This window comes from Amia ocellicauda, chromosome 3, assembly GCF_036373705.1.
Source record: "Amia ocellicauda isolate fAmiCal2 chromosome 3, fAmiCal2.hap1, whole genome shotgun sequence".
NCBI classification, from domain to species: Eukaryota; Metazoa; Chordata; class Actinopteri; order Amiiformes; family Amiidae; genus Amia; species Amia ocellicauda.
This window is the reverse complement of record NC_089852.1, coordinates 19,051,728-19,066,079: the sequence shown is the minus strand read 5'-3', so window position 1 is coordinate 19,066,079 and position 14,352 is coordinate 19,051,728. Positions and strand designations below refer to the sequence as shown.

The window sequence follows — 14,352 nt, the reverse complement described above, 5'->3', positions numbered from 1 at the left end:
TCTGAAAGAACCAGCACACATTCCTTTGTAAATTAAATATCACCCATTAATCATAGTTAAAAGGATTTTCATTTTCATTAATGGATCCCAGGCAACTGATAGAAAATTGTTTTTTGTTTTTCTTCTTTCTGGATGCCACAAGAGAGGGGGGGAAGTTAGACTGAAGCTTTTACTGAGACCTGGGTTAAATTAAAATTGTATTGTAGATGCTATTTGTTTTGCACAAACACTTTGTTCCAATGAATTCTAGTCAGTCAGTTAAACAAAATATAAGATAATCAGAAAATGTAATATAGCCATCAGCATGAACAAAATGAGGCGAGAATACAGATATGTAACAATGACAGAAAACTGATATGAGATTAATACATTGTTTTTGAATTACATACAACAGAAAAGAAAGGTAGGAATTACTTACTTAAAGACTGAAAAAAGGAGACTTTGATGCACATATATTATGGTTTCTCATTTATTGACCTATTGAGACTCTGTGTCTTCTTTAAGTTCTGAAATCCAGCACTGGGTGCAGGGTTTAACATATTTTTTTAAGATCCACTTAATGAGAGCTGAAAATGGGTGGAGAAAAGTTCTAATAATAGATAATTTAATAGGGAAAAAATATTCATTTAGCTAACCTCCAGTACAGGATATTTGAAAATTACAATTTTCTACTTTCATTGAATCACAAAATTAATATATAATACTTGCAAATGTAGATCTTTGTAAGAGACCCCTTAAAACAGTGTTTTAAACATAAAGACAATCACATCAAAGACATACAAAAACAAACAACTTATTTGCAAACAAGTATACTAAAAGTATTGTTAAAAGACCCATCTCACACATTCATTGCTACATCTTTAATCCCTCACAAGACCTTCTTGCTTTAAAGATTAACAGACAGCCATTCAAGAACAGAAATATTCAAATAATTGTCTATAAAACTAGGCAAAGGCACAGGATATATTCCATGTATAGTCCTTGTTCCTTACCATATATATATATATATATATATATAGCTCATAAATCTCTAGGATTCGTTTTTCATTCCCTGAGTTCTGTCTAAGGCTTTCTTGAACTATGTCAGGCTGAAGATGTAAACAAGGATGTGTGGACACAAGTGCAATTCATAATGGAAAACAGGAGGCACTATACACAACTGCTTGTAACACAGACAGTCTGGAAGCTATACAGACATATTTTCAAGGTAGATTCCCTGAGTTCTTTCATACTGCGTTTACACTGGCTGCTTTTAGAATAGCTGTGTTGACCTAGGGCAGCGTAAACAATTACCGAAAATTGAAACAGCCAGCAAAGTAGCAAGGTATTTGTTTTTTGGGGTTTACTTTTTTATATACTTACATCTTTGTGGGAGGAAACCACCTGTTCATGACTCTAGTGTCATTCAGCACTTATTGCAAGTAGGAGATATGCTGGCAGTTGGATCAAAGCCGCTTTAGGTCTGACCTTGCAATGTAAATACAGTATCAAGGAATGTCGGGATTAGATTTTCAGATCAATACACTACTGGCAACCAATCGAATAAAATGGACATGATATCCTGCTTTCGTTCAGAACCTTACAACATTTTGTCCGATTGCCTTGGTCTGATTCTCCCTTTTTGAGCTTCCTCTTCCTGTTCTTTTACTCCTTGATGTTCTCCACAGCAGATATTTACCTGAATATTACAGCAACTAATTTAAACTTGCACTGTTGTGAGGCAAAACTAATTAATGTTATTTCATGATGAAAGAGTTGCTGTTCACAGATGAAACTGCACGTCAGGGAAAATAGTGAGATTTTTCTCATTTCCAACAAAGCGTAATTTTTGTCAAAAGTAGTAAACATGTTGACCTCTGATGCATTTGAATGTCATGATAAAAATAACATTGGTCACCAAAGTTCAGTAATAAATGCATTGGGTCACAAAAAATACAGCCTTTAAAGGTTATAATGACATGGAAAAAAACATCATTTAGAACAAACATCAGCATAGAATAATCAGAGTTCCCTTATATGAACAAGTTACTAAAGTAATCAATAATAAATATGTTACAAGTCTTAAAAAAAAACAAAAAATGATTTCAGAGGTGATCTATAAAGCTTACTAGATTTGAGCTCTCCAGGACAAGTGCTGGAGCACAACATTATTTAGCAAGGTAGGCTATCTTGTTGTATTTGTGATGAATAAGCCTTTAAACCGGAGTGGGCATTTTACTTGTAATTGACAGGTTGTATTTACTGATCAGCAGTCCTTTCTTTCTATTTCAGGTTCACTATCTGCCATAAAACTGAGGTGATCAAAAATACACTGAACCCTGTCTGGCAGCCCTTCACCATACCTGTGCGTGCACTTTGCAATGGGGATTATGACAGGTAAGATATGAAGGGATGTGTGAGAGTGTGTCAGCATTGAGATGAGCCTTTTAACGGACAGTTCCACTACTTCCACTAGAATGCACCAGCTGTTACCATCTTTATTTGGAGTGGTTGTCAGTGATTGTTACCAGCAAATTAAGAGGAAAAGCTCTGTGGTAATCAGAATAATGCCAGCAGATGTCCGTTATGTATTAAAAGGCCTGCACTGGTGTTATTGGGATTAAAACAGAGCAGGTGAACTTCTGGTTTCTCTGATCATCCTTTAATTAAGGCAGACTTTTTTACACCAAGACAAGGCTGGTGTTCACCATAACATTTATGGAAAACCAGGGATTTCCAGTTAGATCAACCAGTAAAACCATAGGTTGCATTGACAACCCCGGTAATCTGACAAAGAGAATAACACCCAAAGGGACTATGGGAATGTTTATGTCATGTACCAGGTTCTGTGCTGATCACAAGTGCCGATTGGTACAGGTACAGGTTTTCTTCCTCTTTTGCTGGAACCTAGGTTCATGAATGACCTCACAACTTTGGGTGTTGTTCTTTTTCCAGACAAACACAAAATAAAATATTTTGGGGCCCCTGCACCTGGCTGAAAAGGAATCGCAGGAGCAGGGCTAAATAGCCCAGGCATCAACAGAACACTATTGGGAGGATTATATATATATACAGGAGGGAGCACAGCCCAGCCCAGCTCACAGCTCACAGCATCACAGGCTTGAGAACCCTACATACTTACCTTCAGACATACCACGTTAAGTGAGTTCAACTGCCCGGAACAGAGCCAGAAGAAGCCAGGGCTGTCACATCACATCCACAATTCAATAGGACAAGTGCTGCTTAGACAGTGCCTGCCCCAATGATCTTGCATTGTAACACACAAACAACTGGTCTGGTCCGTGTGTTGTAGAGCCTAGTACAGTCCATATTGCACCGCAGTACCCAAACAGCACACAGTGAGTTCAGATGGCATCTGAGATGCGAGGAGAATAGAACACCATTATCTCCAGTCGATTTTATTACATTTTGTAATTATAAGTTTTCTTAGCATATAGCATAATCATAATACATTCCTGTCGAGTTTGTCATGTTAGATGCAGTTTGTTTTGTATAACAACAGTTGCTTTTGATCTGCCTGTTATGCAGTAGCAGAGAGGTATAGCTAGGAAACTCACTGTCAGCATCAAGTAGAATGGCAATGTTGGAGCAGGTTCAATAAAAACGTTCTTGTAAAAAGAGCAGTTTGTGAGTGTTTGCATACATTACATAACCCTTAGGCTATAATTGTCCCTTCATCGGGAAAGGCATCTTTTCCATTCAATGTGTCAATAAAGGAAATTCATGTTTTTTTAATCTCTTAACAGAATGCAAATGTTATTCTTAGGCAAACCTCAGATCGGTTCAACTGATAATGGTATAATGGACTCAGCATGGAGTTTATGAAACTTGCATGTTACCTGTAAACTTGTTATATTGTGATGCTTGAATTGTCTTCTGCGTTAAACAGTGTGCATACCACCTTACAAATATTATTTTAGGATAATGGACAACTGGGTTCCCAGTATAATGCAAAGTTCTGATTGGTTGCTATTCTAAGAAAAACTAAAATGAATGCATTAAATGTAAATGTTTTTTTGTTTTTGTTTAATTCATGTACATCTCCTCTTCTCTTTCAGTACATCTACTTATAAATAGACTTTACAACACATTACGCCATTACAGCATACACTACCGGTCAAATATTTTAGAACGCCACCACTTTTCCAGTTTTTATTGAAATTTAAGCAGTTCAAGTCCAGTGAATAACCTGAAATGTTACAACGGTAGTGGTAAACTGCCAGAGGTTAAAAAACAGTTTAGGTTACCAAAAACTGAAAAATAATGTACATTTCAGAGCTATAAAAAAGGCCTTTTTCAGGGAACAAGTAATGGATTAACAACTTACAGATGTTCTGTAGCAATGGAAGTAAATTAAGCCTTGAAAGTTGATGCTAACAATTCCTACAGGTGTCTCAACTTTTGTTGATTACAAACCCTCTGTCTGTATAAAAGCAGTGTTGGGACAGACTGTTACTACGCCCTCTTAAGCATTATTTGGGCAGTACTGTACTGCAGGAAGTAGTATATTGCTATCATAATAGTTAGAAAAAGGCAACAAAGGAAGACAGACAAACCGTAATAACCCTTAAAAGGAGGAGGAAGCATGATGGTCTGGGGCTCTTTTGCTGGATCCAGAGTCAGCGAGTTGCACAGAGTGAGTGGCACCCTGAACCAAAATGGCTACAGCATTTTGCAGCGCCATACAATACCCTCTGGTATACGCCTAGCTGGTCAGGGGTTCATCTTACAGCAAGATACTGATCCAAAACAAACCACCAGGCTATGTTAGTACTACCTTAGAAAAAATAACAAGATGGTAGGCTTCAAATCATGGAATGGCCAGCACAGTCTCCAGACTTTAACCCCATCGAGCTGGTTTCAGATGAACTGGACAGAAGAGTGAAAGCAAAGCAACCTACAAGTGCAACACATTTGTGAGAACTTCTGCAACAGTGTTGGGAAGAACAACATTTGATTTCCTTTGTAGAAAGAATGCCAGAAAAACGAATTTCAAAAAAGTTATAAATTGATTTGCATGTTAATGAGGGAAATAAGTATTTGATCCCCTGTCAATCAGCAAGATTTCTGGCTCCCAGGTGTCTTTTATACAGTTAACAAACTGAGATTAGGAGCACTCTCTTAAAGGGAGTGCTCCTAATCTCAGCTCGTTACCTGTATAAAAGACACCTGTCCACAGAAGCAATCAATCAATCAGATTCCAAACTCTCCACCATGGCCAAGACCAAAGAGCTGTCCAAGGATGTCAGCCTCGAAACCTTAATGACTTGGAGAGGATCTGCAAAGAGGAGTGGGACAAAATCCCTCCTGAGATGTGTGCAAACCTGGTGGCCAACTATAAGAAACGTCTGACCTCTGTGATTGCCAACAAGGGTTTTGCCACCAAGTACTAAGTCGAAGGGGTCAAATACTTATTTCCCTCATTAACATGCAAATCAATTTATAACTTTTTTGAAATGTGTTTTTCTGGATATTTTTGTTGTTATTCTGTCTCTCACTGTTAAAATACACCTACCATTAAAATTATAGACTGATCATTTCTTTGTCAGTGGGCGAACGTACAAAATCAGCAGGGGATCAAATACTTTTTTCCCCTCACTGTATCTACAAAAAGTGGCTAATTCGATGAGTCAGAAATGTAGATTAAATTTTGTTAATCAAAAAAACGATTCCATGATTTCTGTATCTCCAATTGTTTATTTGTTCTATGCATTAATTTCAGAGTACATTGAAACATTAAACTGTGTAAATTTCAATAAAAACTGGTAAAATGTAGGTGTTCTAAAACGGTAGTGCAGGGTCGTCGCTAGACTTAAGGTTTTAGTGGGACTTCAGCCCGGTCACCCAGGGCTGACAGTGATCTCTCTGGTAAGAGATAATATAATCGTGCAGAAATGCCGTTATGGGAAATAATCAGAATTGGATCAAAAGACCCGGGGCTATTACTAAGAGAAGCCCGGGTCTAACGACACCACTGCGGTAGTGTATTTCCTATATTATGAACATGCACTTTCAAATAGCAGTTATCAAAAACCACAAATTGAACACAAAATGTGTAGAACAATGTTAAACCAAAAAAAAACATGTCTAGTACCTCGTCTACAAAGATGTGTCACTAGCTTTGAGATTTGTCTACACTGCAAAAAAATAAAACATTGAATACAAGATTTGATTACCCCTATCTGGAAGCTATATAATCATATCTGCAGGGACAATATCACCAGAATCCCATGTATTGAGTGAAATAGCATATGGAAATAACAGAAAGACCACAAAAAACAATGCATAAAACAGATAATGTATCTTTTAAGGAGACCGAACAGAAACTTGAATAAACAGCTCGGTAGGGGATTCCTCTGATAGATTAGTGTTTATGTAGCCTTAAGCCTGAGAGAAAGCAAGCAGTGAGTCATTATTACCATCAGTGGTAATTATAAGCTTGAGCACAAGGCTTTGTTTTCTTGAAGAAATCACAATCAGTGGAAAAACAGCAGGGCCCCACAGTCCTCAGATTTAGTGCTGGCATTCAATGCCTGAGAATGGAGGAGGATAAACGGGGCAACTGAATTATGTATGATAAAAGTTCTTCATTCAATCGTGTTGAAGATGTTTAGTTTGGGGAACTCAATTGAAAAAGCAACGGGTGCTTTGGCCTCATGAAGAAATACCTACATTCAAATTGGAGAAATTCATATAGAACATATTTTTAATTAAACTTACTGCATTCATTCATGTGAGACAGGGAGACTTCACCAGATATTGTCTATAGGTATTAAAAAGCTAGTGAACAATTAATGATGAAGACGATATCAATTTTTACATACTTTTGGATCCCTGGGGGTAAATAAATTAAAATGAACTGATTTAAGTGGTCAATTTCAAGACTTTTGTTTGAGGGTGTGCAAGGATTCCGGGTCTGTAAAAGTGCAATAAGGTGCACAAGGGCAAGGAGTAAAGAATGGAGTATGGAGAATGTTAATTAGCTTAGAACTTGTAGAGTCTGGATAATAGATTATAGTTAATATATATACAAGATCATTAAATACATAAATCCTTGAAAATGTGCATATTGTACATTATTTTGCTAGGATTTACATCTAAGATAAAGTTTATTAAATTCAGAGATGTCACCTGGGAAGATTTTTGGATTTTAGGTGATTTTTCCTGGAATGACTCTTGAATAATAAATGTATTTATTTAACATGCCAGGCCTGGAAAGGGCCTGACATGGAAGCTTCCCACCTCAGTAGGGACTCTTAATGTTTACAAAAAGAGTGCAGCTTTATAGGAAGATGACATAGAATGTTGTGGCCGTTCATCCAATCAAAAGCTTCAAAAGGTGCAAGCTCTGCAAAGTAGGACACTCTTCCGAACGGAGGGAGTTTTGAAGCATGGAACATGGTGGGCCAGAGGCTGCTGGAATGCCTCAGGGCCACGGCTCAGGTGGTGGGGGAGGCACACTGAGGCTTAGCCAGGGCAGCTGCACCTTGGATTTTAGTGCCACTGTTAGCGCTCTTGCTGTGGTGAAAAAAGCCCTGTGGCCAAAAAAACAGCACAGCAAACAGTCGGAATATATATGGCACTATATAAACATGACTATTATTTTTAAAAGTGCTCTATTTGAAAAACTAAACTGAAACCGAAAGCGCAGCCGCAGCCCCGGTGCGTGGACAGAACAGAATCGGATTAGCTATCGATAATAATTAATACATAAACAAAAAGGGACACGCACACAAGTAAGACGACAACACAGACAACACAGCCGTGAAGCCAACCAACTGAAAAACAGTGAATATTAACAATAAGGTCTAGTGCACAGACAAGACACAGAGAGCTCACATTCTCAGCTCCAGCAAAACGGCAAAAGAGGAAGAACATGCAGACGTCATGTTTTGTTGGCGTGACGTTTTCAATCGGGTTCCTGCGGAAGTGCACAGAAACCCCTCCCCCTTGGGCAGTGCTGCCGACTTGAAAGATAACCATTGTATTGTCCAAAGGATTAAAAGCTAATATGAAGAATCAAGGAACACATGTCTGGAATTCTAAACATGAAGGACTTACAATGTAGGAAATATGAGGAATAAATAATAGTATCTGTTAATAATTAATCTATAGGTTTTAAATGGTATTACATTTGTGCCCAGTCAGAGAGCAAGTAAATGGGAAAATATCTTATTTAGTAAGTTGCATGGGTTATTTTAAAAAGTGTTTATATATGCAATTAAATGTGTATCTTTTTTTTCTAGAACGGTTAAAGTGGATGTGTATGACTGGGATCGAGATGGCAGGTAATGTTCAATTTATTTATCTCTGGTAGATTAGTTTATATCTTCTGATTATATCTTCTGGTTTATCAAACCATATAAGCTGAACTAAACAATCATTTGTGCAATTATGAATAAATGCTTTATAATATAGCACAAATTAATAAATATATTAATTCACATTAATAAAAATATATCAAAGTACTAACTGACATTCACCAAATGATGAACTCCATGTGATTTAAAACTGTACATTGTTCCCATATATTGACAAATGTTGAATTTGATTATTAATAATTTATAAAGTGCCAATCCCAACCCCTAACCTAATGTTTTATGGAACATTTACTCAATCTCAAAGTACTATCGTCAACACAACACAATGAAGGTGAAGGTATTTTATCATAAAGCATACCTAAATCTTTAGGCTAAAGACTGACATAATTGTCCCCTTATTCTTAAAATACATAAACATGAAAATATATTATTTATTTATTTATTTATTTGTTTATTTATTTATTAATATACAGAACAACTTATTTTTTTATTTTTTTATTTGTAAGTTTCAATCTTTAGTTAACCTTTAATTCTAAATTGGATATTTTGACTGTCTTTAATTTAAAAGGGTATTCTATGATAATTTCGTATTTTTATTTGCTTAATTAGCAATTACCAATGACAATTGACTGACTACAAATCCAGTCATCGTGTTCACATTTTTCCAAATCAAAACATGTAACCACTCAGCAGTCACAGATTTTAAAAAACACAGGACATGATAGTAGATTTGTAATAAATAGAAAGGAGAGTCTTCTACCAAGTATTATAATTGTCATTTGTATTCTCCATAAATAGCAAAAAGTTTAATCTTAGTATGTAATAATGATTCAATCAATCAATCCGTTTTTATTTGGTATAGGTAGTCACAGAGTGCTTTATTATTATTTATTTCTTAGCAGATGCTTTACAGATTGAAACATTTGAAATTAATAAACAAACCATTAGGCAAGTCACATAGGGTCCATGGCTAAAGGCCCTCCAGGCAATATAACTTATCAAACAAGCAGCATGAAGATCAGAAAGTTCTTAAATGATACTGCTATCTGTGGTTTTCCCTCCAGTGGGGACACCTTGCTAGGGTGGTGCCTCATCAGCCCTTGAGATGCCTTGTCAGCCCTCAGAGTTGTGGGGCGGGTGCCTCGTCAACGGTGGGGGGGGGGGTCTTGGCTATTGCGGGCAGACAAAAAGTGAGATGCAGGGTATAATACAGTTCAGTGTGCTGGCATGTCCATGGACCACTGGAGGCATTAAGGGTAGTACTAGAAAAAACAGAGAATACACAAGTGGCACTATTGGGAGTACTATGGGGAGAATACAAAAGTGGCACTACAGGGAGTACTAGAACAGAGAATATAAAAGTGAGTAGTGATGAATGAAAAACAGTGTCTTAATTTAGCAATGTTTATAAGCTGGAGGTAGAAATATTTCAACACATTGTGAATGTGTGACTCAAAGGAGAGGTCAGAGTCGTAGATGACACCCAGGATGGGCACCATCTGCTTAGAGGTTAAGGTTATCTTTATTCAATCTTGTCAGTGCAAGGTGAACATTTAGATTGTTGTCTCTGAGAAATTAAGTCTTATTGGAGTTTAGCATCAGGACATTTCTTGTGACCCAGATTTTAATTTCAGACAAGCAAGAGAGTAGTGTTTGTTAGCTAAACTGTATTATTAAAACAAAAGCACCAAACAACTGAAACTGAGCTTTTGTAATGAGGTTGAACCCCAACAAAACAATGCAAAAAAAAAGTATTTTGTCCAAAATATTTAAAAAAATGTCATTTGAATGGGGAAGTGGGATGAGGGAATGACAGTTTTCAGTACTGATTTACTGTGTAGTATTCCTTGCAGCATGGAATTTAAAAATGTTTGAAGTTTTTTCACCGGAATGCAGATCGTTTTCAATTATTATAATGTGAAATTCTGTTAACAATTGCAGAGACTGCAGATGCAGGTGCTACAACTGCTTTCTGTTTCCTAAGTAGTGCAACTAATGTGTATACATTGCTGCACATTTGGCAACAACGTTATCTATCTCTACAGAAACAAAGGAAGGTAGTATTGGTACCTCGTGCAGCTCTCACCTGGCAGTGTGCACCACTACCAGAATTTTAACAATTACAATTAAGCTATGCAGCTAAGCACAAGAGCAGTATAATTTAATGAAATCAGTTTCAGTTTCAGTTTCAGCAGTTTTACTGCTTAATTTATCTAAATATTTTCTCAACCCCAGTATCAAAGCTGGCAGATAAACTACAATACTATACATTGACACTTATATATGACAGCACTATACATGACAATTATAAACAGTGACATACCAATGATGTAATTTATTTAAAACCAGAATTCTACAGAGGCTATTTATAGCTGCATTATCTGTAGTTGCCTGTAAATGACTTTCCATAATCCAAAGCCATGTAAATACCAAGCTTCAAATTAAGTCACCGCCTCTTTCATCTCCCTATTACAAGTAGGGATTCCAATTCTTTTCAGATCTCGTTACTGTCTAGAAATACACTTTAAGCATAATTCTGAGGGAACAGCCAACTTTAAGGCAATAAGCAGTAAGCACATTAAACACATTATGGATTATTGTTAATCTGCTTAGAAGACACAAGTACCCTTTATCCATTTTAGCACAGAGATTTACATAACATGCAGTCTGTGTTTTAAATTATGATTATTTTTGGTAATATTTCACATTTGTTCTGAGAATTTCAGAAGTATAAATTACAAATGTATGAGAGGTTTCGCTAATATGCACAATAGAGGTTGTAACAGGTTGTTTGTTATAGGGAGACAAAATCAATAAAATTATACATAATATCATAAACTAAGAATTTAATTATTGGAAAACTATGGCCAAGTTGGGTGAATGTTTCCATGCACTTTAATGACAATGTGACAATATGCTTCAATATTAATAATAAGTAGAAGTAGAATCTGAATTGTATAATATCTGATTATTCATAAGATCCGAACTGCAAGTAATTTCATTAACTAAAAAATGTAGTGGAATAAATTCCATGGTCTAATATCCATATTGTATGGTAAAGCTTGACATATCTGTGGTATGAGTAGACTGATATAAGAATCTTAAAACAAAGTGTATGAATCACAAATTACAGTTACACAAACATTAAAAAGGGGAAAGTTCTATACATAAGCACCACCTGTGACGGCATAGTTGCTTGCAGGTTCAGGGTGTTAGCTGTTCCATCTGCATTAAATTCTCTGATTGGTGAATTACTTTACTCATTGTGGGCATTCAGTACGAATGACAATGTATTTCAGGATGGATTGTGATTACAAATTGGAATTAAAAAGGGAGGAAAATTGTACATTCTAATAAAAAACGAAATATGAATAATAAAAGACATTAGTATATTTTAAATAGCAACAGTTATTTTACAAACTAAAAAGCCTAACAGAGTGACTGCCCATACATTGCCTATGAATTTGCAAGAAATCCCTTATGAAATACATACTTTAATCTCCAAACATCCTTAAGGTTTTAACCAAGTGTTGAACAAAATCAATAACACAATTAAACACTGTTTTCTAAACATACCTGTCAGCTCCTAATTTCTACAGAGCATGTATACATATGCTGTATGAAAGGAAGCTAATAGTGATGTTGAAATGATGTCTGGCTTCTGTAAACAGAATGAACATTGCTCTATACCCCTGTGAGTTCTTCTTCATCTCATAGAGGCTCTGCTTTGGTGAAAAAATAATTTCAGAGACCCATAATCTATAAATATTTCAAAGATAAATGCTGGCAATAAAAGGTCCTTGCAGAATAGAAGTTTCATAGCCCATGGCAAGGCATTTATTTATTTATTTTTCTTGTTTTTTTTCCAAACAGAATATTTTCTAAGCAATAAAGCAGTGGGACTGAGTGGCACTCCAAGCAAATGTAACTTTAAATATTGTCTGTTTGAATAGGCTCACTGCTCGTGAGATAAATTAGATTCAATAATGTACCTGAAATGTTTGTGAACTGGGAGCTGGGAAATGTAATATGGAGAGTCATGATGTAGCTGGATATATATTGCTTATGAGGAAAAAAAAAAGCTGTATATTGTAGATAATGCCAAATTTATTAAAGGCTTGGGATGGATTACAATGAATATATTAAGGAATAACTGAGTCTCTGTAAGCATGTAAATCCATTGCCAACTTTGAGTGGAAATGTATATACCAAGTTACCAACAGAGTTTTTCAACTTCAGTCCTGAAGGAGCACAAGTAAAACACTTACTTGTTATTCACTACTTATAGTATATTTTGATAGTACTTCATAAGGAAAATCATCAATCGATTATTTATTTGAATTCAATTACATTTTTGAGCCTGTTTTGTAAGAGGCACACTGCATAACCTCTTTTCAATGGTATATTTGAATGTGTGTAAATCGATTATTGATTATTGTATAAAAACTATTTAAATACAATCTAAATGTTTCAAGACCTATTTAATAAAGATTTTAGAATTTCAATATTTTGATTTATTAAATGTTATTGTAGGTTGTCATTTTTGCCATATTGTGATGTCAGTGGGCCCTGCCTTTCACTATAATATATACAAAGGAAATAAATTGAAACAGCAAGCAAGTTCCCCCCAGAATAAAATATTTTCACTCCAGGTTTTGCTAGCAATTCTGTAAATTTAGCTGTTTTCCCCCAAAACTGCATTTTCTCATATCAGACGTTGTGTATAAATAACAGGATTTGGTGATGTCAGATTGACAATACAGATACTGGGGGCCCATACGATCAGAATAAGTTTCATAATACGATTAGGTAAAGATTATTTAAAAAATGAATTTCCCCATTGTAAACTATACTGGTCATGGCTGATAGTTTGAATGTGAATAAAACTTTAAATCTTCAACTTTTGTTAAATGTGTGGCTGTGTATAATTCATCATGCAAGTCTATTTGTAATAGAAACCGTGTAAGTGTAGGTATTGCCTTTGAAGTAAATAGTCTTCTCTTTTCTCTTTGATCATGCCTCCCTCTACAGTCATGATTTCATTGGAGAATTTACCACCAGTTACAGAGAGTTATCCCGCGGACAAAGCCAGTTCAACGTGTATGAGGTAAGCTGCTAAATAAATAACAAAAAAAAATCACCATGGACAAGGAAAATCTGAAAGAGCTAACACACTCAGTTTGAATCAAGGTGTAGGAGGTTCACAAAAATGGATTTCAGAGGTTAGAGATCCAACAGGCTTCGGACAGGATCTGAAGAGTTAAATTAAAGAAGTTTGGTGAATTTGCTCTAGTTTTAACCTCAGCTTCTAACTTCAATCTACACTGATCAGCCATAACATTAAGTGGTCCAAGGAAGGAAAAGCAGTGAACCGGCAATAGTGTCATGGGCGGCCAAGGCTCATTGATGCACGTGGGGAGCGAAGGCTGGCCCGTGTTGTCCGATCCAACAGATGAGCTACTGTAGCTCAAATTGCTGAAAAAGTGAATGCTGGTTCTGATAGAAAGGTGTCAGAACACACAGTGCATCGCAGTTTGTTGCGTATGGGGCTGCGTAGCCGCAGACCAGTCAGGGTGCCCATGCTGTCCCCTGTCCACTGCCGAAAGTGCCTACAATGGGCACATGAGCATCAGAACTGGACCACGGAGCAATGGAAGAAGGTGGCCTGGTCTGATGAATCATGAGTTCATGGTGTTGACTTGGCCTCCAAATTCCCCAGATCTCAATCCAATCGAGCATCTGTGGGATGTGCTGGACAAACAAGTCCGATCCATGGAGGCCCCACCTCGCAACTTACAGGACTTAAAGGATCTGCTGCTAATGTCTTGGTGCCAGATACCACAGCACACCTTCAGAGGTCTAGTGGAGTCCATGCCTTGATGGGTCAGCACTGTTTTGGCGGCAAAAAAAGGGGGGACCTTCACAACATTAGCCAGGTGGTCATAATGTTATGGCTGATCGGTGTAGATCTTCATGGTAGATGCCTGCAGGTTGAAATTTGTATTCAAGTCCTTATCATTCAGTTCACTAT

The 14,352-nt window shown here is 36.5% G+C and overlaps 1 protein-coding gene across 1 annotated transcript in view; it reads left to right on the top strand.

The window, feature by feature from the left end:
- Positions 1 to 14,352, top strand: part of cpne9 (copine family member IX) — a 334,194-nt gene that overhangs the window by 255,744 nt on the left and 64,098 nt on the right. Inside the window, exons 10-12 of the mRNA XM_066698379.1 lie at positions 2,272 to 2,376; positions 8,247 to 8,288; positions 13,353 to 13,428. Coding sequence (XP_066554476.1) covers positions 2,272 to 2,376; positions 8,247 to 8,288; positions 13,353 to 13,428 — 223 coding nt within the window. The remainder of the gene's footprint in view (positions 1 to 2,271; positions 2,377 to 8,246; positions 8,289 to 13,352; positions 13,429 to 14,352) is intronic.